Source organism: Notechis scutatus, chromosome 16, assembly GCF_049901735.1.
Source record: "Notechis scutatus isolate UNSWTSFEM ecotype Mainland chromosome 16, rNotScu1.2, whole genome shotgun sequence".
NCBI lineage: Eukaryota > Metazoa > Chordata > Lepidosauria > Squamata > Elapidae > Notechis > Notechis scutatus.
The window spans coordinates 5,676,847-5,701,245 of NC_142024.1; the positions used below are offsets into that span (position 1 = coordinate 5,676,847).

At 48.5% G+C, this 24,399-nt stretch overlaps 1 protein-coding gene across 15 annotated transcripts in view; it reads right to left on the minus strand.

Moving 5' to 3' along the window:
* The window catches only part of CASZ1 (castor zinc finger 1), a 275,840-nt gene that overhangs the window by 39,906 nt on the left and 211,535 nt on the right, over positions 1-24,399 (minus strand). For 11 of the 15 annotated variants that reach the window (XM_087944740.1, XM_087944739.1, XM_087944729.1 and 8 more), the window contains 3 exons: positions 20,044-20,625; positions 5,425-6,259; positions 899-967 (listed from right to left, as the gene is read on the minus strand). In XM_087944740.1, coding sequence (XP_087800866.1) covers positions 899-967; positions 5,425-6,259; positions 20,044-20,625 — 1,486 coding nt within the window. The remainder of the gene's footprint in view (positions 1-898; positions 968-5,424; positions 6,260-20,043; positions 20,626-24,399) is intronic. The other 4 variants (XM_087944733.1, XM_087944741.1, XM_087944732.1 and 1 more) reach the window with 1 other exon arrangement.

Below are 24,399 nucleotides of genomic sequence, written 5' to 3' on the forward strand. Positions count from 1 at the left end.
CTGGCCACAACTCTTCCCCTAAGCCAAAGGAGTTTTAAGAAAACTGGACACCCATCTATCTGAAATGGCATAGGGCAAGGGTCGGCAACCCGCGGCTCTAGAGCCGCATGTGGCTCTTTCATTCCTCTGCTGCAGCTCCCTGTCGCCGGTTGGCTGCACAATTGATAGGGCTTTCGGTTAGGAGAGGCAGAGGAAAAAGGATGCCGCGCTAGGAGGAAACTCTATGGTGGGGGAACTGGACTTCAGGTCAGCAGAGGAAAAAGGACACTGCGGTAGGAGGAGACTCTATGGTGGGGGAAGCGGACTTCCGGTCAGCAGAGGAAAAAGGACACTGAGCTAGGAGGAGACTCTATGGTGGGGGAAGCGGACTTCAGGTCGGCAGAGGAAAAAGGACACTGAGCTAGGAGGAGACTCTATGGTGGGGGAAGCGGACTTCCGGTTGGCAGAGGAAAAAGGGCAGTGCGCTAGGAGGAGACTCTATGGTGGGGGAAGCGGACTTCCGGTCGGCAGAGGAAAAAGGGCACTGCGGTAGGAGGAGACTCTATGGTGGGGGAAGCGGACTTCCGGTCAGCTCCAGAATTGAACGGGGAGTTTCCGGTTAGAACCTTTGCGCTCTTTGAGTGTTTAAGGTTGCCGACCCCTGGTAGAGAGTCTCCCAGGAAAGGGGAGACCCCAAGATCCCTTCCAGCTCTATTCTGATTGACTGATTGATTAATGGAGAGGGTCTGAGCAGGAGAGGTGGCATTGATAGCAGTGGGGCAGTCAGCGTGGACATCCGACAGATTCAAGCCTCCTGACTGGTGGTTTACACTGCACCCAGACGGGCAGCTGCAAAGTCCTGCAAAGTCCACCCTCTCCCGGCACCCCAAGGCAGAGCAGGGAAGGGACATCGGCCTACCTGGCAATATATTTCTGGTAAATATTTACATCTTCGGTGACAGCTGGTTTGTCAGTGGTTAATCCATTCCTAATGAGAAGCACACACACAGGGCAGAGATGGTTAGCACCAGGCGGTATCAGGAGATGCATCAAGCCCCCACCCCACCCCGCCCCTGCTCCCCCCAGTCCTCCCCCCACCCAAAGACTGCATCCATAGGACAGAGAGGTGGCCCAGAGGGGCGCATGGGTTTCCTCATCTCTGGCTCGCTAAAGAGCATCTCACCCAAGTCCACCCACAAGAACGTCGGTGGCACAGTGATCAGTGCAGTACTGCAGGCTACTTCTGCTGACTGCCGGCTGCCTGCAATTTGGCAGTTTGAATCCCACCAGGCTCAAGGATGACTCAGCCTTCCATCCTTCCGAGGTGGGTAAAATGAGGACCCAGATTGTTGGGGGGCAAGAGGCTGACTCTGTAAACCGCTTAGAGAGGGCTGGGAAGCACCATAAAGTGGTATATAAGTGCTATTGCTATTTTCCTTCTTTCCTTTTTATCCTTCCTTCCTTCCTTCCTTCCTTCCTTCCCAGTGGTTAGAATGTAATATTACAGGCCAACTCTGCCTACTGCCAGCAGTTCGATCATGACTGACTGGTTCAAGGTTGACTCAGCCTTCCATCCTTCCAAGGTGGGTAAAATGAGGACCCAGATTGTTAGGGGCAATCTGTAAACTGCTTAGGGAGGGCTGTAAAAGCACTATAAAGCGGTATGTAAGTCTAAAGTGCTATTGCTTATTCTCCAAAGGATGGTTGCCGATGGTTTATTGAATGGCTTGATGAAGGCAATCACTTGGCCCATGCTTATAAAACTATACTTTACCCTGCATGTGACCAAAGAAAATTTGCACTTGAGGAGCCCCAAAATCCTAGTTGGAGTTCTCCAGGCAGGCAGAAGGACATTTCCCAAGATCTTTGATGCTTTTCTGAAGCTGGAGATGCTGTCCATTCTCAATGCCAAACTGAGCTTCTTCCATGGCCCGTTTGCAAGGATTTCTCCACTTGACATGGACTTAGTTCACACAAGACTGTAGCCTCTTCCTTTGCCTAATCGTCTCTCTTTTTCAACCTGATACCTGCTTTGGAGGCTGGGCGCAAGGCAAACAACTGAAGGAAAGATCTCACACCGAACGCCCCTTAAAGTCCGGGATTCTTGGCTTAGTCTTTTCAAGGATTCTTACGGTAGGCAGGTAAGCCACACCGAGGCTCCCCATAAAAATCACCGTTGATGTCTTTCACTTTTACCCCCAAGCCCACCCTCACCCTGCCAAAGTTTTACCTGAACTCTGAGTGTGTGAGAAAGAGAGGGGAGGAGAAGAGAGGAGGGGAAGGGAGGGAAGGAGAGGAGAGGAGAGGAGAGAGAGAGAGGAGGAGGAGAGAGGAGAGGAGAAGAGAAGAGAGAGAGAGAGGATGGGAATGAGAGGAGAGGAGAGAGAGAAGGAGGAGAGGAGGGAAGGGAGAGGAGAGAAGAGAGGAGAGGAGGAAAGAAGAGAGAGGACAGGAGAGGAGGAAGAGGCGGAGAAGAGAGGAGAGGAGTGGGGGCAGGTAGAAGAGGAGAGAAGAGAGAGAGAGGAGAGGAGAGAAGGGAGAGGAGGGTAGGGGAGGAGAGGAGAGAGAGCAGGAGCGAAGAGAGAGGGGAGAGGAGAGGAGAGGAGAGAGAGGAGAAGAGAGAAGAGAGAGGGGAGAGGAGGGGAGGAGAGGACAGAAGAGAGAGGAGAGAGGAGAGGAGAACTTGGACCAAATGATAAAGAGACTCCTGGAACCAAGCCTTTCCCAGAGATTGACGGCTCACATCTGGCTGCCCTTGACATGCTCTTGTCTGAGACGGGTGATTTAAAAGGGGGTCCGGGGTGCCATTCACAGCTGGTTTTGCAATGAAGCGACTCTCTCCCTGGCCTGGATGAAAGCCAAGCCCAACGCCAGCCCGCCAAGGAATCGGTGGCCGAGAAACTGAAAGGGCCAGGCGAGGGAGGCCGGCACCTGGCTTCTCGCTCGGGCGTTTCCTTCGACTTCGCTTAAGCTTCGGGTTTTTGTTTTTTTCCCATATTATTGGGGGTTTGTTTTTTATTTCCCTTCCGCCACCGGCTCCCCCTCAGCCTCCCCACCCCCTCGCTATGCTGGAAATAGGGGATATGCGAGAAACAAAATAAACCATGCGGCAGAACCGTTGTCGTTGTGAAGGACCGGGTGTGGGGTAAGCAGGTTTTGGATTCCCTGGGATCTCTTTGATCACCAGAAACCATGATCCAGCCACTGCACCCCAGGGCAAAACAGGGGCTCGGGGTGGGAGTGGGGAATCGATCCCAGAGTACAGGTCATCCTTGACTTACGACCGCAGCTGAGCCCAAAACTCCTGCGGCTGAAGGGAGACGGTTTGCTAAGTGAGCGCTGCCCCCATTTTATGACCTCCCTTGCCACGGTTGCTCGGCAAATCGCTGCGGTGGATAAGCGAGCGACCCTGGTTGTTAAATGAATCTGGCTTCCCTACGGGTTTTGCTTGTCGGAAGGTCGCCAAAGGGGAACCCATCACCCCCGGGACGCGGCGACCGTCATAAATAGGAGACAGTTGCCAAGCGCCTGGATTTCGATCACGCAGATCCTGGGGTTGCTACCAAGGTCGTAACTCTGAAAAAACAGTCGTAAAGTCACATTTTTCGGTGCCATTGGATGGACCCGGACAGTCACTTGTCTGAGATGTGTATAGGTTCTCCTGCTTGAGCAGGGGGGTGGACTAGAAGACCTCCGAGGTCCCTCCCAGCTCTATTCTGATCCTGAATGGTCACTAAACAAAACTGTTGCAAGCTGAGGATTAGCTGTATATCCCTGAGCCCGACTGCAACTCCCATTTGTAGGAGAATTTCCTCCCCCCCTCCCAAAAAAATAAGAAAGCCTTCCTGATCTACCTCAGACCATCCAACCTGGTGTAAGATCCTCAGAAGATCTGGGCTGGATCAGGCCCAAAGGTTCAAGTTTTGCTACTCGCTATAGCCAAAGAGAAACCCGTGAATTACCCTTTTGTCTCTGTCGTCTCCAATGGTGGCTTTCTACCAGTTTCCCTACCGGTTTGAGGATTGCGCACTTCGCATGTGCATGCGCGCACCTAATGCGTGCGCGTGCAGCTTTCCAAACACCGGCGGAGGCTCTGCCGCGCCAATTGGCTGAGAGGATAAAGAAGAGAGGGCTGATCCCGCGCTTTTCTCTTCTTTCTCTCAACTGATCGTTGGAGCTTTTTTTTTTTTTTTAACAACCGGATTGGTTGAACCGGTGTGAACCGGTAGCATTTCACCACTTGTCCTCTCGCCCCGTTCTTATTCCTCGGCTGCTAATGTAGGTAATTCCTTGGCTTAATGGCCAAAACGGAGCCCAACCTTTCTGTTGCGGAGCAAGACAAGTTGTTCAGTGAGTTTGGTCCCACTTTATGACCTTTCTTGGCACATTGTGAAGGGAAGTGCTGCACTTCTTAGGTTGGTAACACGGATGTTGAGCGCATCAGGCTTCCCCCGCTGAGTTTGCTTGCCAGAAGGTCGGAAAAGGTGATTGCGTGACACCCCCCCCCCGGGACGCTGCAACCGTCGTAAATAGGAGTCGAATGCCAAATGTCTAAATTCTGATCACGTGATTACAGAGATGCTGCAACAGTCGTTAACTGTGGAAAAGCTCATAAATCTCTTTTCTTAGTGTCGTCGTAATTTTGAACAAAATGTTGTAAGTCAAGGGCTACCTTCAGCCACCGGAATACAAGCAGTAGTCCTCGACTTATGACCACAGTTGAGCTCAAAATTTCTGTCCATGGCTGACTCACATTTAAGACGGTTGTAGTGTCCTGAGGGTCATGTGATCCCCTTTTACGACCTTCTGACAAGCAAAACCAACAGGGAAAGGCAGTTTCACAGCGTTACTAACTTTTCCACTGCAGTGATTCCCTTAACAATAGTGGCAAAACTCGCTTAACAAATGTCTCACTTAAAAACGGGAATTTGGGGGGCTCAGCTGTGGCCATTAAGTCCAGGACCACCTGCCTTAAGTGTCACATCGTATTTGATCCCAGAGCTTTGCTGGCTGGGGAATTCTGGGAGTTGAAGTCTGTCAGGCTGGCTGGGGAATTCTGGGAGTTGAAGTCCACCAGACTGGCTGGGGAATTCTGGGAGTTGAAGTCTGTCAGGCTGGCTGGGGAATTCTGGGAGTTGAAGTCTGTCAGGCTGGCTGGGGAATTCTGGGAGTTGAAGTCCACCAAGCTTCCTCATCCATGAAGTTACTTGATCTACCTTTCAACCTCTTCTACTCCTGCCGCCTCCCCCATCACCCTTCTGAGGACCCCGAAGGCTTTCCTAGAGCACATCTGAAGGGTCTCAACCCCAGCTGCGGACCCTGCAGATGCGCAGGACCGCAACCACCCAGCCCACGTGGTCTTTCTCAGCTCTGCACCCGCAGAGAAGGCTGCACACGTTGGAGCCTGGCAGTCTTGCCCTTCCCCGCGTACGGCGATGGACTTACTTCACGGTGGAAACTGTTCCAGTGGTGATGGAATCTGTCTTGGAGAAAGTGGATTTAAGGTACTCTGGAGTGCTGAAGGGCAGAGAGACAGGTTGTTCCGGGCCAGCTACCGGGGTGCTGCTGGGAGTGCTGGCAAGAGGGTTGGGACCCAGGCTAGGGGCTGGCGCTTTCACCGGGGTAATCTTCTGGACGTTCCGGACATCGTATTTCGACGGGCGACCCACTTTGCCCGTCTTGAAGGCGATGGCTCCTCCCATGTCCGGGCTGCCTTCTCCGGGCTTGAAGAGATGCAAATATTTGACGTTCTCCAAGTCGTACTTGGACGTCTTCTTGTAGGTGTTGCCATTCTGCGGCCGGAGTGTCTCCCCGGTCTTGAGTTTCTGGATGAAGAAATCGTACTTGGAAGCCCGCGACATCAGCCCTTGCATGGGGGAGCCACTGGACGAAGGCAGCGGCAGGATGGTGGCCTTCGTCTCGGGCAGGAGCGACGGTTCGGGGGCCGGCAACCGGATGGGTGGCCCCAAACTCAGGGGCCCCTCTTTGTTGAGTTTGCTGCTCAGCTCCTCGGCCTTGGCGGGATGAATGGGCCACGGCACCTGCTCCCCGGCCTTCAACTTGCGGATGTACTCTTCGTACTTGGAAAAACGGGCTCGCTTGCTCATGGCATCCTCGCCGGCGACGGCGGCTGGGTTGGTCTCTGAGGTAGGAGCATTCAGTTTCTCAAAGCTAATCTTCCGTGCCAGCTCATCCCGCATGTTCTGGTCATCGTAGCCGAACATGCCCAGGAACTCGGTCATGGTGGTAGCCGCATAGTCTCGCAATGAAGACGCCTCCCCTGGAGTAAGCGACAGAAAGACAGAAAATGCGTCACTGGATGGGGCATCTTTAGTGTCCTATGCCTTGCCTTCCACGTCGCCAGCTGCAGCTGAGCAAGTGGTGGTGGTGGGGATTTTTTGCAGGAGGGCGGGGAAGAGAAGGAGCTAACACGACCGGCTGACTTGTTCGGTTTTATGACACTTAAATTAATTTGTTTTTTTTTTTAAATTAAAAAAAAAAAGTAATTAATGCTGGGGTAAAATAAAAAAGGGTTCATCAATGCCAGGAAAATCAATTTCCTAAATGTTCTAGCCGATGGCTTTTCAGTACATTAAACCAAGTTTCATAAATGTCTCCGCTCTCCCGCCTTGGCCTAAGATGAAGATCGCAGTCATTTTCCTAGAAGGGAGGTCGGTGCCCATACGCCAAAGGCACCAGAAGTTACCCTGCCTGTGTGTGTGGTGGTGGGGGGAGGCTGGCAGTGAAGAGATCCCCTTCCCACCCACCCCCACACAAAAAAAATGTGGTGAGGGAAGCAAAGGTGGAGAAGAAGGGTAAAAGGAACCCCAGGAAAAATATATATGAAACCTTGTAAAAATTATATAGTAGAATAGAATAGAATAGAATAGAATAGAATAGAATAGAATAGAGGATAGGATAGGATAGGATAGGATAGGATAGGATAGGATAGGATAGGAATAGAATAGAATCCTTTATTGGCCAAGTGTGATTGGGCACACAAGGAATTTGTGTTTGGTGCAAATGCTCTCAGTGTACATAGAAATAGAAATAGAAATAGAAATAGAATAGACATAGACATAGACATAGACATAGACTAGACTAGACTAGACTAGACTAGACTAGACTAGAATAGAATAGAATAGGAATGCAGAATAGAATGCAGAATAGAATAGAATAGAATTCTTTTATTGGCCAAGTGTCATGGGACACACAAGGAATTTGTCTTTGGTGCAAATGCTCTCAGTGTACATAAAAAGAAAAGATACATTTGTCAAGAATCATCAGGTACAACACTTAATAGTAGTCATAGGGTACAATAAGCAATCAAATCCTACTAGGAATAGTGGGCAAAGTAGCTGGAAAGACATTTTGATTGAGAGCGTGAAGGAGCGTGTGTGAAAAAGCGTGTTTATGCAAACACATATTCTTCATTCCATTCACAATTAAGTTGTTTAATTTGTTGTCCCAGGTGCATTCTGAATTTGGGTTGGTCTACCCACGGTTATTAATGGAGTTGTCGAAATGGAACATTTGGAAGATGACAACAACCTCCTGTCAGCTTGGAAATAACAAGGAGATTTCCCTTAAAAAATATATATCCCAAGCTTTTTAGGGAAATTCTCAGAGGCATCAGACTGGGCCCAATGGGGAGAGGTGCCTTACTGCGCTTCTCCAGCCATGTGCGATGCAGAGCTTTAAACAAGTTGTGGTGTATAACATTCTCTTCTTCACTGGCTGCCAACCGACTTGGGATGTCTTATCTATCCCCAGATAACCTTTTTTTGATAAATTTTTGATCATTTTTAAAATACGGGTTTTTTTGGTCGATTTTTTTATTTTTTAAGATAATTTTTTTGGATAAGATTTTTGGCAGTAGCCAAAAAAAAAAAAAAAAGCGAATACAATCCTCGGTTGTGTAAAAGAATTAAGGTCACGCAAAGTATCAATACCACTTGGTAAAGACCACCCTTGGAATACTGCATCCGGTTTTGGTCACCGCGATGTAAAAAAGATGTTGAGATTCTAAAGAGTGCAGAGAGAGCAACAAAAATGATTACGGGACTGGAGGCTAAAACAGATGAAGAACGGTTGCAGGAATTGAGTTTGGCAGGTCTAGAGGAAAGAAGGACTAGGGGGTGACATGATAGCAGTATTCTAGCATTTAAGGGGCTGCCCCAAAGAAGAGGGAGTCAAGCTATTCTCCAAAGCACCTGAAGGCAGGACAAGAAGCAACGGATGGAAACTCTAGGAAAGAAGCAACCTAGAACTAAGGAGGAATTTCCTGACGGTGAGAACAATTACAGCTTTGCCTCTAGAAGCTGTGCGTGCTCCATCACTGGAGGTTTTTAAGAAGAAACTAGACAGACACCTATCTGAAATGCTATAAGGTCTCCAGTTTGAGCTGTGGGCTGGACTAGAAGACCTCCAAGGTCCCTTCCAGTTCTAATATGATTCATTAATACCGCCCACTAAGTTCCTGTCCTGTGCTGGGTAGCGTCGACCAAGTCAAGGTCCCCTAACGTTGGGAGAGTGTCGAAGATAAATTCAATTGAATTTATCGTCCACATAAATTCAGTTGAACTTATCATCAGCATCCTCCCAACATTAGGGGACCTTCCCTTGGTCGACGCTACCCAGAAGTCGGTTGTCAGAACCAGCTCCCGAAAGGCTGGCAGGCAGGCTAATATGGATACAGCTGGAAAGGCCTCAGTGCCAGAATAATTCTGATTATTCCCATTTTGCACTTGAAAGAAGAGTAAGTGGAGGCAGGTTGAGTGCAGAGAAGGGATGCCAATCTCCCCAAGGCCATCTCCCACCCTCTACCTGCGACTCTACAGCCGGTCTCGCGGATACTTCGGAAAAGGCATGGTTCCACAGATAAAAGGGACGCTCCGGTAATCAGCCAAGCAGCTGATGGACTGGCTTCTCCCTATTCAAGAGAGCAATATCCCTCTGATTGCCAGGCTCTGGGGAACAGTCAAATGACACCGAGGGACCGTCTCAATTACATCCAGCTTGTGGGCAGTTGGAGAAGATGCAGCTGAGCACTTTGCAGGAGGCAAAGCAATGAACCAGGCAGGCCTTTGTTCGGATCCTACGGAGAACGTTTTCGCGAGAGCCTTATCGCGTGGTGACGTTACCCGGGGATCGAAGCAAAAGCAGCAAGGAAAAGCATTTCTGGCTGTGGCAGTAAAGGGCAGGGGTGTCAAACTCAAGGCCCATGGCCCGCGGGGTGCTTAGATCTGGCCCGCGAGGCTGCCCTGGAAACGGTGAAGGACTGGCCTGCAGTGCCTCTGCCAGTGAAAATGGAGCTCGGGAGCCTGATTTCGCTGGCAGAGGGTTGCAGGAGGCTGTCGCAGCTGGAAACGGAGCTCAGGAGCCCGTTTTCACTGGCAGAGGGTTGCAGGAAGCCGTCGCAGCTGGAAACAGAGCTTGGGAGCCCGCTTCGCTGGCAGAGGGTTGCAGGAGGCCGTTGCAGCTGGAAACGGAGCTCAGGAGCCCAATTTTGCTGGCAGAGGGTTGCAGGAAATGGAGCTCGGGAGCCCATTTTTGCTGGCAGAGGGTTGCAGGTGGCTGTGGCAGCCAGAAATGGAGCTTGGGCACCCATTTTCGCTGGCAGAACACTTGGGCCACCACAGGTGCCCCCGACACGAATGCCATCGAGCTGGCTATGCCCTGAGGTCAAATACAACCCTGATGCGGCCCTCAATGAAATCGAGTTTGACACTCCTGGGATAAGGTGTCTGAAGTCTACAGCAGGGGTCCCCAACTCCCAGCACCGGGCCTTGGCATGCCAGCAACCAGGCCGTGCCACCAAGCAAAGCCCCACGCCTGGGTTGCAGGCAGCATGGAAAACCACACCCCCTCCAGTCCACATTAAAAAAATATTTCTCTCCATGGTGCCCCAAAGGTTGGGGGTTCTGGAGGGCAAAGGAGATCGCCCAGGCTTTCTTTCCAAAGTGATGCCCCAAATGTCAACTCATAAAATATTTCTATGGTCTTTTTAGAGTTGCCAACAGAAAGGGAAGGGGGAAAGGGGTTTGAAAGAGCAGTGCAGCAGCTTGGAAGTTGAAAGCGCATTCCATAAATAGTTTTTCAAAGATAGTAACTAGGTGACCAAAGTTTCTGCCGAGCAAAACTTCTAACTGGAGAGCATGATTGATGATTCTTGGCTACAGATGTGTCCCATTGGAGAATATGAATTAGGATACACCCAGGGGGTGGAGGAAAACCAGGGTCAAGGGTGACAATGAACGATGTGTGCCTCAGAGTCGGCCACACCCAGGCAGTGCCGCATCTTTTAACTCCCAATAAGTCCTTTTGGAGTTTGGCTAGAGACTCATGATTTAATTGGGGGGGAACTGCCAGAATCTTTAGAAAGTCCCAGTCGTTGAAAGGCCGGCTGGCTGAGAATGATGGAAACCAAAGTCCAAATTCAATTAGAAAGGGCTGTTGGGGGGTTGAGAAGGCTGGGATGTGTACTCTGCGCAGCTTCCTAGGATGGAAGTGGCTTCGGCTGCCTCTTTCTCGGTTTATTTATGTCACCCAATTTACGTGCCGCCTTCTTGAGTGGCTCATGACCCTAAGATCACAAACACGGCCCACATTATGAAAACAGGCGCATGGTTCCAATGTAAACCTTCCAGCTACGTTTTGAGAGAGCAAACAGGAGATGCTACGTTAACAGCCACACTGCTGCGAGGAAATCAAAGGAGAGAATGAGAGAGGAGGAAGGAGGAGGAAGGAGATGGTTCATCCTGCCTTCTGGACCACAAATTGGTCCCGGGAGGCACAGCTGTTGGTCACTGGGAAGGAGAAATGTAGAGTGGCTTTTATCTATCAGTGCTGGACCAGCACGGCTTTCCTTCCAAAATCCTGCATGGTGAGGACGACTTCAGGAGCCGTCTCAGATCTGTCTGGCTCAGGAGAAGGCAGCTTTTCCCGAAGACCTATGGAAGGGGGCTGAGGCTCGGTGGTTTAAAAAAACCCCGGCCGGCAAAGGGGAGCTGGTTCAAATACCTGCCCCGATCTCTACTACGTTTGGCTGGGAGAAAAGGACTTCAAGCTTGAATGCTTGGCGAAGCCTTTGGGCTGAGATCAAGGGCAGCAGCGCTGCTGCCAAAGCATATTGCAGCCCATGTTTTTTGCATGTCCCGCTGGAGCTTCCAGAAAAGAAAAAGAAAAAAAAGCGGGGGGGAGGGGGGATCTCAAATCCCTTGTTAAGAGGTGAGTGTGTGGGGGGGGGCAGCTGAAAAGGATGAGGAGGAAGTGGGAAAGCCTTTGATGCCAAAAGGGGAGGGGGAAAAAGAGGATAAAGAGCTGGGGAATGTGGAGAGAGGGAGAGAGAAGGAGAGAGAGAAAGAAGGGAGAGGGAGAGAGACAAATAAAAGAGAGAAAGGGAGAGGGAGAGAAAAAGAGAGACAAGAGAGGAGAGAAAAGGAAGAGAGAAAGAGAGAGAAAAAGAAAGAGAGAGGGAGGGAGGGAGGGAGGGAGAGAAAGAAGGAGAGGGAGGGAGAAAAATAAAAGAGAAAGAGGGAGAGAAAAAAAGAAAGAGACAGAGAGGAGAGAAAAGAGAGAAAGAGAAAAAGAAAGAGAGAGAGAGGGAAAGAAAGATAGGGAGAGAGAAAAATAAAAGAGAGAAAAAGAGAGGGAGAGAAAGAGACAGAGAGAAAAGAAAGAGAGAGAAAAAGAAAGAGAGAGAGAGAGAGAGAGACAGGGAGAGAGAAAAATAAGAGAGAGAAAGAGAGAGGGAGAGAAAGAAAGAAAGAGACAGAGAGAAAAGAAAGAGAGAGAAAAAGAAAGAGAGGGAGAGAGAAAGAAAGAGAGGGAGAGAGAGAAATAAAAGAGAGAAAGGGAGAGAGGGAGAAAAAAGAAAGTCAGAGAGACAGAGAGGAGAGAGAAGAGAGGAGAAAGAAAGAGAAAGAGGGAGAGAGAGAAAAAGAAAGAGAGACAGAGGAAAGAGGAAAGAAAAGAGAGGAGAGAGAGGAGAAAGAGAGAGAAAAAGAAAGAGAGGGAGGGAGAGAGAGAGAAAAAGAAAGAGAGCGAAAGAGAAAGAGGGACAGAGACAAACAGTGAGAGAGAGAGAGACTGAAACTCTCTCACCTCTTCCGATTGCCCTGACAGAGGTACACAAACTTGTTTGAGCACCACACTGAACGGCACCTCCTCCGTGTTTCTAGCACCTTTGCGGCCGCCTGTGCCACATCCTCCCCTTGCCTTTATGCGCCACTTCCACGCTGCCTGGTTCTGTTTTCTCAGCCACCACATCAAAGGGGCTCCTCCAACCTCAAAGCTTTTGGCAGCTCGGCTGCCCTTCCCCGGGGCCGTGCTCCAACACTCGTCCCTAATCCGAGACAATCCTAAAATTAAGATTTTTCCCCACTTCCCTGCTACTCCTGGTTGGTTGGTTGTTTTTCCCTCCCTGTGTCTTCCTTCGACTTGAAAAAAGGATCACGAGATCCCTTTTCACCCCCGGGAGACACTCTCTCTCTCTCTCTCTCTCTCTCTCTCTCTCTCTCTCTCTCTCTCTCTCTCCCCACTCTCTCTCACTCACACACACACACACACACACACACGGCCCCCAGGGCAATGGTACCTGCGCCAGCCTCCAAATGAAGGGAAGGGCAGAGGCAAAAGTTTAAAGGGAAACTAAATGAGTCCAGGTGTGTGTGTGTGGGGGGTGTTATGGGGAGAGGTTCGTGGTCATCTGAACCACATCTGCACTCTGATGGTTTTCTTCTAGATGAGCCAGGGATTATGCACAAAGGGGATCCTGAGAAATTAGGATCTCAGCGGTGCCAGGGATGAATGCTCAAATGCAAACTTTTTAAGAGGCCCCTCTGGACTTTCTGGGCTCTTTTGCTAAGTCCTCTCACAAGTGTCGCTGTTGTTGTCGTTTTTGACAAAGATTCCCAGTTGTTGGGATGCAAGGTTTGAAAGAGACACAAACACACACACACACACACACACACACGCACACACAGCCGGTCCTCCTCCCTTCATCTCTGCCACCTGTCCATTTGTGGGCATTGCCAAAGAAGAGATATGCGCGCATGAGAGAGAGAGAGAGACGAGGGAGGACTGGGCTGGAGCATATCACAAAGGATCCAGAATTAGCAAAAAAAAAAAAAAAATGGGGGGGAGAGGGTGTTGGGGGTGGGTGGGGGGAGGAACACAACACACTCACACACAAAAACCACCCAAAGGGGGCTAAAAATAGCCGAGAGCAGCGCACTATATATGGAAGAAAAAGCAAAGAGATAAAATGGAGCAAAAACCCTCTGTGGATTCGGAGGGTGGGAAGAAACTCCTAGACAGCTTCCTTTTTTCTCTTGTGAAGGGAAGCATGGACATTGGGGGAGAGGATGAGGGGAGGGTCCAGATTTTTTGGGGGGCAGGGTGTGTGTGATTATGACTCAACAGGTGGAAACTGATGGGGCTTGGGAGGGGGAGCGGTCACAGGTTGCTCAAAACAGTCACGAGTCTGGATACAGAGAAACCTCCATGCACACGAAGGTCCCCGATAGGTGTGTGGATTTTCACACACACACACACACACACACCCAAAATGGACAAACCTGGTTAGTTTTACACAGCAGTCTCCAAAGCAAGGGGGCAGGAGGAGGAGTGTGTGTGTGTGTGTGTGTGTGTGTGTGTGTGTGTCCTTTTCTTGCATGGCAACGGTGTGCTCATTTCAGGACCCTTTTGACTGGGGGGATTTTGGACGGCTAGGCTGCATCCACCCTGCCACGAAAGACGGTGGGAAGTTTCCTCCCGCAGACGCCGCTTAAAAGCGCACCGTATCCTGCGTCGATTCACGTTAATTTCAAAAGGGACGGAACTATCTGCAAACTAACGATAACTTTAAAAAAAAAAAATCCACATTTTGTTTTTTGAATGCGGAGAAAACTGAGCAGCAACCCCTGAAAAATTGCAGCGAGCGTCCCATTTTACGACCTTCCTTGCCACCGTTGGTAAGTGAATCACGGCCGCTGTTAAGTTTAGTAACATGACTGTTAAGTGAATCTGCTTTCCCCCATTGACTTTGAAGGTCAGAAGTTCACAAAAAGTTGATCACACGACCCCCAGTTATGACAGCTGCAACCGTCACAAAATACGTGGCAATTGCCAAGCATCCGAATTTGGAACACGTGACGGTGGTTGTGGGAGGAATGTTCCTAAGTCCCTTTTTTTCCAGTGCCATGGCAACTTTGAACGGTCACTCAACGAATAGTTGTAAGTTGAGGACTCCCTATACGGGGGCAAAATCTCCCTCGTCCCTCCATGGGTAGCCTTGCAAAGGCAAAGATCGGTAGCTACTCCGCGTCACACTTTTAACATCACCTTTCCACCTGGTAAACTCGCAAGATCCGTTTTTCTCACCAGGTACACGTATGCATCTGAAGTAGACTGTGTTGTTTTTCTGTGTCATAGGCTATAGGTGGGCCTGTGCATGATTTTGTTATTTATTGATTGATTTGGTCATGGTTATGGGGTATATATTGCAGGTGGTGACTCTTTGAGAGCTATATGCAACGTAGTGTCATTTTAATGTATGCCGATTGGTGTACATTCAAAGTGACAAAAAAGTTATTCATTCTTTCTTTCTTTCTTTCTTTCTTTCTTTCTTTCTTTCTTTCTTTCTTTCTTTCTTTCTTTCTTTCTATCTATCTATCTATCTATCTATCTATATTCTCCATCCTTCCACCCTATCTAATCTTTTCTATCTCTATCTAATCTATTCACTCTCTCACTCTCACTCTCTCTAATCTATTATTCATCTATCCATCTCTAATCTATCTAATCTATTCTCTTTCTCTAATCTATTCTCCATCCATCCATCCATCCATCCATCCACCCACCCACCTACCTACCTACCTACCTACCTACCCATCTACCTACCTACCTGTCTATCTAATAGCAATATAATCCAAGAAAGGCTTTATTAAATCAGCTTTATGGCCAGCCGGCCGGAGAAAAGCCTCGTGCCACTGCGGGTGCCAAAAACACACTACTGTACAAAGTACAGAGATCATGTTCCGAGCTCTTGTGGCTGATCACAGGCTCCTCCCTGAATTTCTCTCCTTGCCTTGCTCACCTGGCACACGTTTTGGGCGGGAACCTTTGTCGATCAAGACTTAGAAAGGCAGGCTGTTATTTAAAAAAAAAAAAAAAAAACCTTGCGCCATATGGAGCTATAAAATTCCCTCTGGTCAGACATTCTCCTTCACGTTCCCTAAAGTCATTCCTGTTCCCTTTAACTCCATATTTGGGGAGTGTGTGCAGAAATGCATATTGAAAAAAAAGAAGGTGGCATAATATATATATATATATATATATATATATATATATATATATATATATATATATATGTATGTATGTATGTATGTATGTATGTATGTATGTATGTATGTATATATTAGAGATAGATAGATAGATAGATAGATAGATAGATAGATAGATAGATAGATGGGGGGAGGAAGTGTCTGAGGAATTAAAACAAACTTAAGCGCCAGTCCAAACTCAATCACCTTGTGCTGGCGACAGGCAAGGGCTTTTCCCTATCAAAGAAACTGAAGGTCAGCCTTCTCCTCATTGATCTTGCAATGTTTGTTAATTACTCTGTCACTGATGTGGCGAAGGATAATTAAACAGCTCTGTTTATATCTTATATGCATAATTATGAGCGTTGCCAGTGAACTCGCGGAGGCTGGAGAAGAGGGAAAAGGGGGAACAGATGAAGGGAGATGGAGTTTTCGGCGGCGTTATTAAACGGGAGTGCGAGGGGAGGGAGGGCAAAACGTGGACAGCCAACCTCCACTCTCCCACCCTGCCAAACCGGGCGCACAAAAGGGAGAATTTTTTTTGACGGATCATCGGGCCAGATCCTGGGGAAGCTCGTCAAGAGATGCGAGGAGGAAGGGTGAAGTGTCGAGCGAAGTTATTAAACCTGAAGGGGAGTTAAGACTTCATTTGGAAGATGCCCTTCTGCTTAGAGGGCGGGGTAAAAGACCTCTGGAAACGCGACGGTAAATTGGTAAATTGCTACGCGCTCTGCAGCTGCTTCCCAATCCCCCCTCCCCATTTTTAAAAATCCTTTTCCTTTGTAATAGTGGTTTTTTTTGTTTTTTGGATCTCCTTGTGCCCAAGCCCACCTGAGCGCAATAGGAGTGACACCAAAGATTTAGTGGGTACACCACAGACAAGTGGGGACGCGCATACACTAGACTGGCATCCCAAATCCCTTTCAAATCCCTAAAACATTAAAGAGTTTGGAATCTCCCACTGCCTGGCCCTCGCGATATATGGATGGCAGAATTTGGCTCTGGGTTTGGCAACGCCACCCACTACCCCGCTCTTGATGGGGGTCCCCAACCCCCAGGTCGAAGCCCAACCGCCTGTTTGAAACTGGGCCGCACGAGCCCTGGGCAAATGTGCGTGTGAAGCTCCATCCGTGCGAGAGGCGGGCCCTTGTGCTCACCCCCAAAGCTTCATTTGGGAGGGTGCTCGCGTGAGTGGAACAAGCATTTGCACCAATGAGAGCTTCTGCACCAAAGACAAATTCCTTGTATGTCCAATCACACTTGGCCAATAAAGAATTCTATTCTGTTCTATTTTTATCCTACCCTACCCTATCCCTGTCTGTTCTGTTCTGTTCTGTTCTATGCCATGCCATGCCATGCCATGCCATGCCATTCCTATTCCTATTCCTATTCCTATTCCTGTCCTGTCCTATTCTATTCCTATTCCTATTCCTATTCCTATTCCTATTCCTATTCCTGTCCTGTCCTATTCTATCCTATTCCTATTCCTATTCCCATTCCTTTCCATTCCATTCCATTCTACTCCATTCCATTCCAATTCCAATTCCATTTCCATTCTATTACTATTCTATTCACAAATAGAATAGAAGTGAATAGAATGGAACTTCACACAGGAGTGCAAGCTCTATTGGTGCAAGCAGGGTGTGTGTGTGCATGCCCCTGCCACTCACACCAATGCAGCTGTGTGCACTCGTTCCTGCCACTCACTCACTCACCCACACACATACACACACACACCCCCTTGAGCTAAGCTGGGCCGCCAATGGTCAATGTCTGGAATACTCTTCCTGACTCTGTGGTTTCTTCCCCAAACCCCAAAAACTCTAACCTTAGACTGTCTACTATTGACCTCACCCCTTTCCTAAGAGGGGGGCATGCATAAGTGCACCATCCCTTTCCTATTGTTTCTTTGTATTTTTCTTATAGGTATCCATTCCATATATTCATAACTATGTTTATACTTATACATATTATCTTGTAAGCGATTGACAAATCAAATCAAATCAAATCAAATCAAATCAAATCAAATCAAAGAAAGAAAGAAAGAAAGAAAGAAAGAAAGAAAGAAAGAAAGAAAGAAAGAAAGAAAGAAAGGTTGGGGACGGCTGTGTTAGACTACAAGGAGTTTTCGGCTTACAAAAGCTTGTTGAGTGACCATTGAAAGTTACAACGGCGGTGAAAAAAGTGACTTAAGACTGTTTTTCAGAGTTACAACCTTTGTAGCATTCTCCAAAGTCATGTGACCCAAATTCGGACGCTTGGCAACCGGTTCAAATTTATGACCGTTGCTGTGTCCCAAGGTCACCTAATCCCCTTTAGATTAGGTTAACAGAGTTGGAAGGGACCTTGTAGGTCATCTAGTCCAACCCCCTGCCCAAAAAGGAGTCCCTATACCATTTCTGACAAATGGCAGTCCAGTCTCTTCTTGAAAGCTTCCAGTGATTATGAAGCTCCCACAACTTCGGAAGGCAACTTCCGTTCCACTGGTTAATTGCTCTCCCTGTCAGAAAGTTTCTCCTTATTTCCAGGTTGAATCTCTCCTTGGTCAGTTTCCATCCATTGGTCCTTGTCTGGCCTTCGGGGGCCTTTTGCCACCTTCTAAGAAGCAAAGTCAGTGGGGAAGCCAGATACGCTTCACAATCGGGTTACTAACGTATCAACTGTGGTGATTCCCTTAACAATGGAGGCAAGAAAGGTCGTAAAAACAGGGCAAAATTCACTTAACCCATATCTCACTTAACAACGGTAACTTTGGGCTCCATTGTGGTCATTAAGTGGAGGAAACTAATGGCAGAAACCTTTGTAGAGCTCTCCAACAGGAGAAGTGGGAAATTCCTACGCTGAATTTTGCATTATTAAAAAGGAGCGTTCCAACATTTCTCCCTTTGCCTGCCTTTGCAATGCTGCGCCGCTACACTTAATGGAAGTTACTGATTCAATTAGTGCTCCCTCTCCAAACTCACCCACTGAACGGTTCCTTCTGGCTTAAGAATCTCCCTTCCGGTTTCGCCCGATATCTAGATTATACAGACTCCAAACGAGGTGGTCGGTTTAAAGCCGGAGGAATTTGAACGCGGGGGCACCGTGCCACCTATGGGAAATGAAGGAAATCTTCCTTGCCTGTGGAAGGGTTGAGTGGGCATCCTTTTTTTTTTTTTTCCCCAAGCAAGAATTGGTGGTTATTTCAAAGAAGGAGGGGGAAAAAAATCCAAAATCCAGGCTGAAAGAGTAAAGAAAGGTTTGCTGAAGGAATTGTGCAACTTAAGAAAGGGGGGAAAGGAGAAAAGAAGACTAAAGAATAGGAGTTGCTGCTGTTTGATATTATTATTATTATTATTTTAAATTTTCTTTAAGTCCTGCCTTTATGTATTGGACATGATAATGTCCCAGGCAGCCAAATCCTACTGGACAAGGTAGGCATCGCACAAGCTAATCTGACTCGGCTCACCAACAGTTTTTCCTCCTTCTTTTCACCTTACAAAGACCGACTGTCCGGTAGCTGCAGCACCCAAAAGCAGGGGTCTTCCAACTTGGCAGCTTTAAGATTTGTGGACTTCAACTCCCAGAATTCCTCTTCCGGTCATGTTAGCTCAGGAATTCTGGGAGTTGAAGTCCACAAGTCTTAAACTTCCCAAGTTTGAAGACCCTTGCCCAAAAGCATCAGAGAAAGCAGGTGGGGCACATACGTGAAGGTTGCAACAATAAGAAAAGGAGGCAGGTCACAGTATTCCTTTCCGCTGCAAATCCATGTATTATTGATTCGGTTTATTTTAATTCACCATTTTGTACCTGTATTCGCCGTTATTACAGTCCCATTATCCTTAGTTTAGCAGTTGCTATTAGCGTTTTAAATAATTCTGAATAATATGTATTTAAAGTTTGGGCCTTTTAAATAATATATCGGAATTGTCCTCATTTATTATATATGCCCAAGGTAGCACTGACTGTTCTTAATGGCGCGTTTTACCCACATTTCGTCACCCCATTTTAAATATACACCCAATTGTGTTTGTTTAAAGGGGGTACTGCCTAGGTTAGTGTGTGTGTGTGTGTTTGTGTGTGTATGTAATTCAAGGCTGGGCTGGGGTCTTCCAGTTCCTGAAAAGATACTGAACTGCTTTAAAGGGGCTAAAAGCTATTGGGATGAGGTCAGCTCACCGCCATCTTGCAAATCAGGGGAACAGATCTTCAAATCTTCACCTTCTAAGACCAGGGGTGTCAAACTCAAGGCCTGCACACCAGATCTAGCCCACGGGGTGATTAGGCCACCTTGGAAAGAGCAAAGGACCGGCCCGCGGTGCCTCCGCCAGCAAAAACAGAGCGCCTCTCCCAGCCTCCGTTTTCAGCTGGGACGGAGCTTGTCTGGGACCCTCCGAGTTCCGTTTTCGCTGGCAGAAAGCTGCAAGAGGCCATCCTGGCCAAAAAAACGGAGCCCGGGGGCAGGGGGGGCTGCATGCCCCCCCCAAGCTCTGATTTTGCTGGCAGAGGGCCATGCCCACCTCATCCTATCCATGTCTCCCCCCAGGGCGCCCGAGGTCGAACACAACCCTGACGCGGCCCTCAGTGAAATCGAATTTCATAACCCTGTTCTAGATTTCTAAAAAGCAGGCAACTGACCACTATTCCATGCACACAAAAAAACCCTGCTCCCATCAAGGAGATTGTCCCAGGCTTTCTGGAAAGGTCCCGAACCTGGAAAGGTCCCGACCTCCATGCCACCACGCACGGCCTGTCTCACCTGTAGAAGCTCCTCCGCTGAGCTTGGAGCTGGCTTCACTGTTGGAGGCCCGAAAGCTTTCGTCCTTCAGGGGAGGCCCGTCGGAATCTCGGTCGTCCACGAAGCTGCCATCTTGGGAGTCCTTGGCGGGCTGCTCAGCTTCGTCCCCGTTATCCTCATCATCGCTGCAACCTTTTGGCTGCACCATGTAGACCCCCTCGGGGGGCACCTCCGTCCCGTCGGGGGCCTTGGGTTCCTTGCTCTCGATGCGCCCCAGCAAGGGGTCTTCGCTGTACTCGCCGTTGACCCACTTCTCGATCACTTCCCTCCGCTTGTCCTCTTCGATCTTTGTCCCCTCCGAAAATTTTGGGCCCGGCTCCTTGGCCACAGCCTGGGCGACGTCCTTGGGGGCGGCCGTCTCGCCGCCAGCGCTTTCCCACCCAAGGGGAGCTTTGTCGACATGTCCCTGCTCCGGTGCTTTGTGCTCAACGACTACCTGACGGCTGAGCTTGGCACAAATTGCATTTAATTTCAGGCCACCTTTGCGCTTGGCAGCCATCTTGGGGTTTCCTGAGGTTGTGTCAGTGCATATACTTCTTTCAGCTGGAAGAAGGGGCAGCGGGGGGAGAGAGAGAGAGAAATAAAATGAATATTAGCAGAGGTTTATTAATTGTTCTATCCCACGCATGTATAAATGGACTTTTCTGAGGCAACAGGCTCAAAATAATGACAACAACCTATACACAGAACACAGGTCTGTGGAGATTCTCAGTCATCCAGGTTATGAATGTCCCAAAGGTGCTTTTTTTTTTTTCTCAAGAGGCCATTTTGTTTTTCTTTGAAGACGTTTCACTTCTCATTAAAAGCAGCTTCTTCAGCAGCTCTGACTGGATGGCGGGGAATGGAAAGATTCCCTCAGGGTGAACACACAGATAAACCTCTAAAAAGGGCCTCTGAAAAGGATGCAAATGACCAGCTGTCTCCAAGGAGCATAAATCCTTCCCTTCTGCACCATCCAGTCAGAGCTGAAGAAGTTTCTTGGATGAGAAGCAAAAAATCTTCAAAAGAAAAAAACAAGAAAGTCCAGTGACTTGGGGGAAAAAGCACCTTTGGTGTAATAAACACAGCAAATATTGTAGATATTTGGGGGGGAAAAAACTGCCTTGGATAACCCAACCACTTGTCCAGTTTGTTCAGAAAAGGGAGGAGAAAAAAAACAACCCCAAAGTATTTCAAAGGTTAATTTGAAGTGAGTTCAAAACCTCTGGGCACCAACACTTTGGAGGCCCCGTCTCATAAAACCTCACTGATTTTGCACAGCATTTGTGCCTTTTTCTTGTTCAACAATCTGACTCTCAAGAATAAGGACTTGCTAAAGCTGCCAGTACATTTCCTAGCTGAGCGAGAGACATACAACAGTTCATTTAATGACCATTCAAAGTTACAACGGCACTAAAAAAAAAAGTGACTGATGACTGTTTTTTCACACTTACAGCATCTTCATGGTCACGTGATCAAAATTCAGACATCTGGCAACTGACTCATATTTATGACGGGCAAAGTCAATGGGGAAGCCAGATTCACTTAACAACCACGTTACTAACTTAACAACTGCTGAGCAATCACCTAACAATTGTGGAACGAAAGGTCGTAAAATGGGGGCAAACTCACTTAGCGGCAGAAATTGTAGACTCCACTGTGGTCGTTAAGTCGAGGACCACCTGTAGAGGTTTGATAAAATGAAGGAACCACCTCTTTAATAAAGCCGTGTCAGGGTGCTGTCTCAACGACGCCCTAACAGATAATCGGAGTTGGAAGGGACCTTGTAGGTCATCTAGTCCAACCCCTTCTCTTTTTCCTGCCACTAATTTATTCTGTGTGGCCAAGACATAATTTTTCCCATTTGTGGGAAAAACAAAGATAATCCCCTCGTGCTTGTCTTTTCACAAAACAACAGACACCTCTCTCTCTTTTAAGGTAGGAATTGGAGATGAAGATCCGCAGCATGAATGGTCTCTTAACCCTCACCTTCGCACATTTTTATTTTTACTTTTATAGTATTACTCTTGGGCAATTTCTTATTTTAGAGGTTTTGTCTGGAAGTTAGTTGCCCGGAGTGGCTTGAGCTAGATGTTCTGACCTAGGCTTCCCGAGATCATGAAGCAGACTCTCGTCCCGATAAAACCCCTTTCGCTCCTCTTTATTCCCTATGGGAGGGGCCATTCACCGTCCACCTGTGGCTTTACTCCCGAATCGACCCAGGTTCCTTAACTGTTCCCTTCTCCTGGCAGCTCTGTGCATGCGCACACTGGGTACAGGCTCCAGCTGTTCTTCTGCCCTACTGATATCCAAATTCCGAAGGCAGCTGATAACTGTCGGAGGGCCCTGGCCCCATCTCTGCCTCCGACGCAGAGCCCTTGTCAGAGCCTTCCCTAGACTCCAGGACTGGCCCATGTTCCTCCCCAACCTCCTCACTGGCACTCTGCTGCCAGCTCCGCTGGCCGCTGGCGGGCCATAACACTAAGCAAGATATATCTACTAACAAAATGAACCAAATTAGAATGACACTTGGTTGGGTTTCATTCCAGAGACTCCGGGCCTTTCCTTAGCTTCTGCCCATGTACCGCACCCCGCCATCCAGCCCCTGGTATCTTTCTCACTTAAGCCCTGAGAGGTGGGCACAGCATGCCATCCGCCCGAGCCCTGGTGGTGCACCCAGAAGCCTCTATGTCTTCCCCCCTCAAGTGCTTCAGCCTGACAGCCCAACCGAACAGCCTGAAACTTCAAAATGACCAATTGTCAGCAAGTGGCTGCTTAGCAGGCTCTGGGCACCATTTCCCAGGAAAAGCGACAGAGAAGCGAGCGACAGCCGCTGGCCGCTGGCCAATTCACAAAAGTGACAGCAAGGAGCAAATGCCCCTTAAAACCTTCCTTCCTGGGCATCAAGTGATGCTACCTCCTACATTCCAGTGTAAGATCCTTTTTCCATCCCGTGCCACACCTAATAACCTTGAACCAAGAAAATAATTTTATTTTGTCTACTTAGAACTACTCAATTGAAATCAGCCCCCTCCCACTTTCTCAGGCTATGTGGCAGCGTGGAAAACGGCTGACAGGCGTCCCCCCTTGAGAAGTTCACCTCCTAAAAGAGAGAATAAACATGGCTTCCAAAGCTGACATGATGATTTCTTTCAACAACCAGTTCACCAAACTACTCAGAAAGTTAAACAACCGGTTCTCTCGAACTGTTGTGAACCGGCTGAATCCCACCACTGAAGCCGGCCCTCCGTATTAAATGCACCATCGGGCCTTATTTTCCGCCCTGATTTGGCAAGATCGGGGGTGGCCAGCGGACGGAGCTGAAAGCAGAGCAAATGTTGATCTCATTTTCAAAGCGGTGGGGAGCCTAATCAGACCATCAAACATGTAGGAGGCCCATAACCTTGCAAAAATAATCAAAGCACCCACTTTGCATTGTTCTTTTTCACCCACAACAAGGCGATGCCCCGATAACAGCAGGACAAAAAAACACGTACACCTGTAGGAAAAAAAAGGAGAAAAAAAAAAGAAAAACACGCCCGCTCGTATCCTCAGAGAAAGGACACACCCTGAACACACCTAAGTACTGTACATCTAGGTTCAGCAGATGCAAACACAGATGCTCGCACAAACATGCACACACACACACACACATCGGCTTGTGTAATAATGGCTTTGAGGGGAATCCAGGTCAAAGTTTCGTCACCGCAGTTTCTTGGCCTCAGCTACCCCAGAAAGAAGGAGCAACCCAGGCCCACATCTGTCCTCAGGTACACCTCGGAGGAGGATCGCGGCAGGAGAGGGTTGAAGGAGGTGAAAGGCAGTGGGAAATTAACAACCAGCCTGGCTCCATCCAACAGATCTGGGAAAGTGTGTGTATGCGTGTGAGTGTGTGTGTGAGAGAGAGAGACAGAGACAGAGAGAGACAGAGAGAGTGAGAGAGAAAGAGACAGAGACGGAGATGGAGACAGAGAGTGACAGAGAGAGAGAGAGAGATGGAGATGGAGACAGACAGAGACGGAGAGAGAGACAAACAGAGACAAAGAGAGACAGAGAGAGAGAGAGAGACAGAGAGAAAGAGACAGAGATGGAGACGGAGATGGAGACAGAGAGTGACAAACACACAGAGAGAGAGAGACGGAGATGGAGACGGAGACAGAGACGGAGAGAGAGAGAGAGACAAACAGAGAGAGAGAGAGAGAAAGAGACAGAGACGGAGATGGAGACAGAGAGTGACAGAGACAGAGAGAGATGGAGATGGAGACGGAGTAGGAGACAGAGATGGAGACGGAGAGAGAGAGAGAGACAAACAGAGACACAGAGAGAGAGATAGACGGA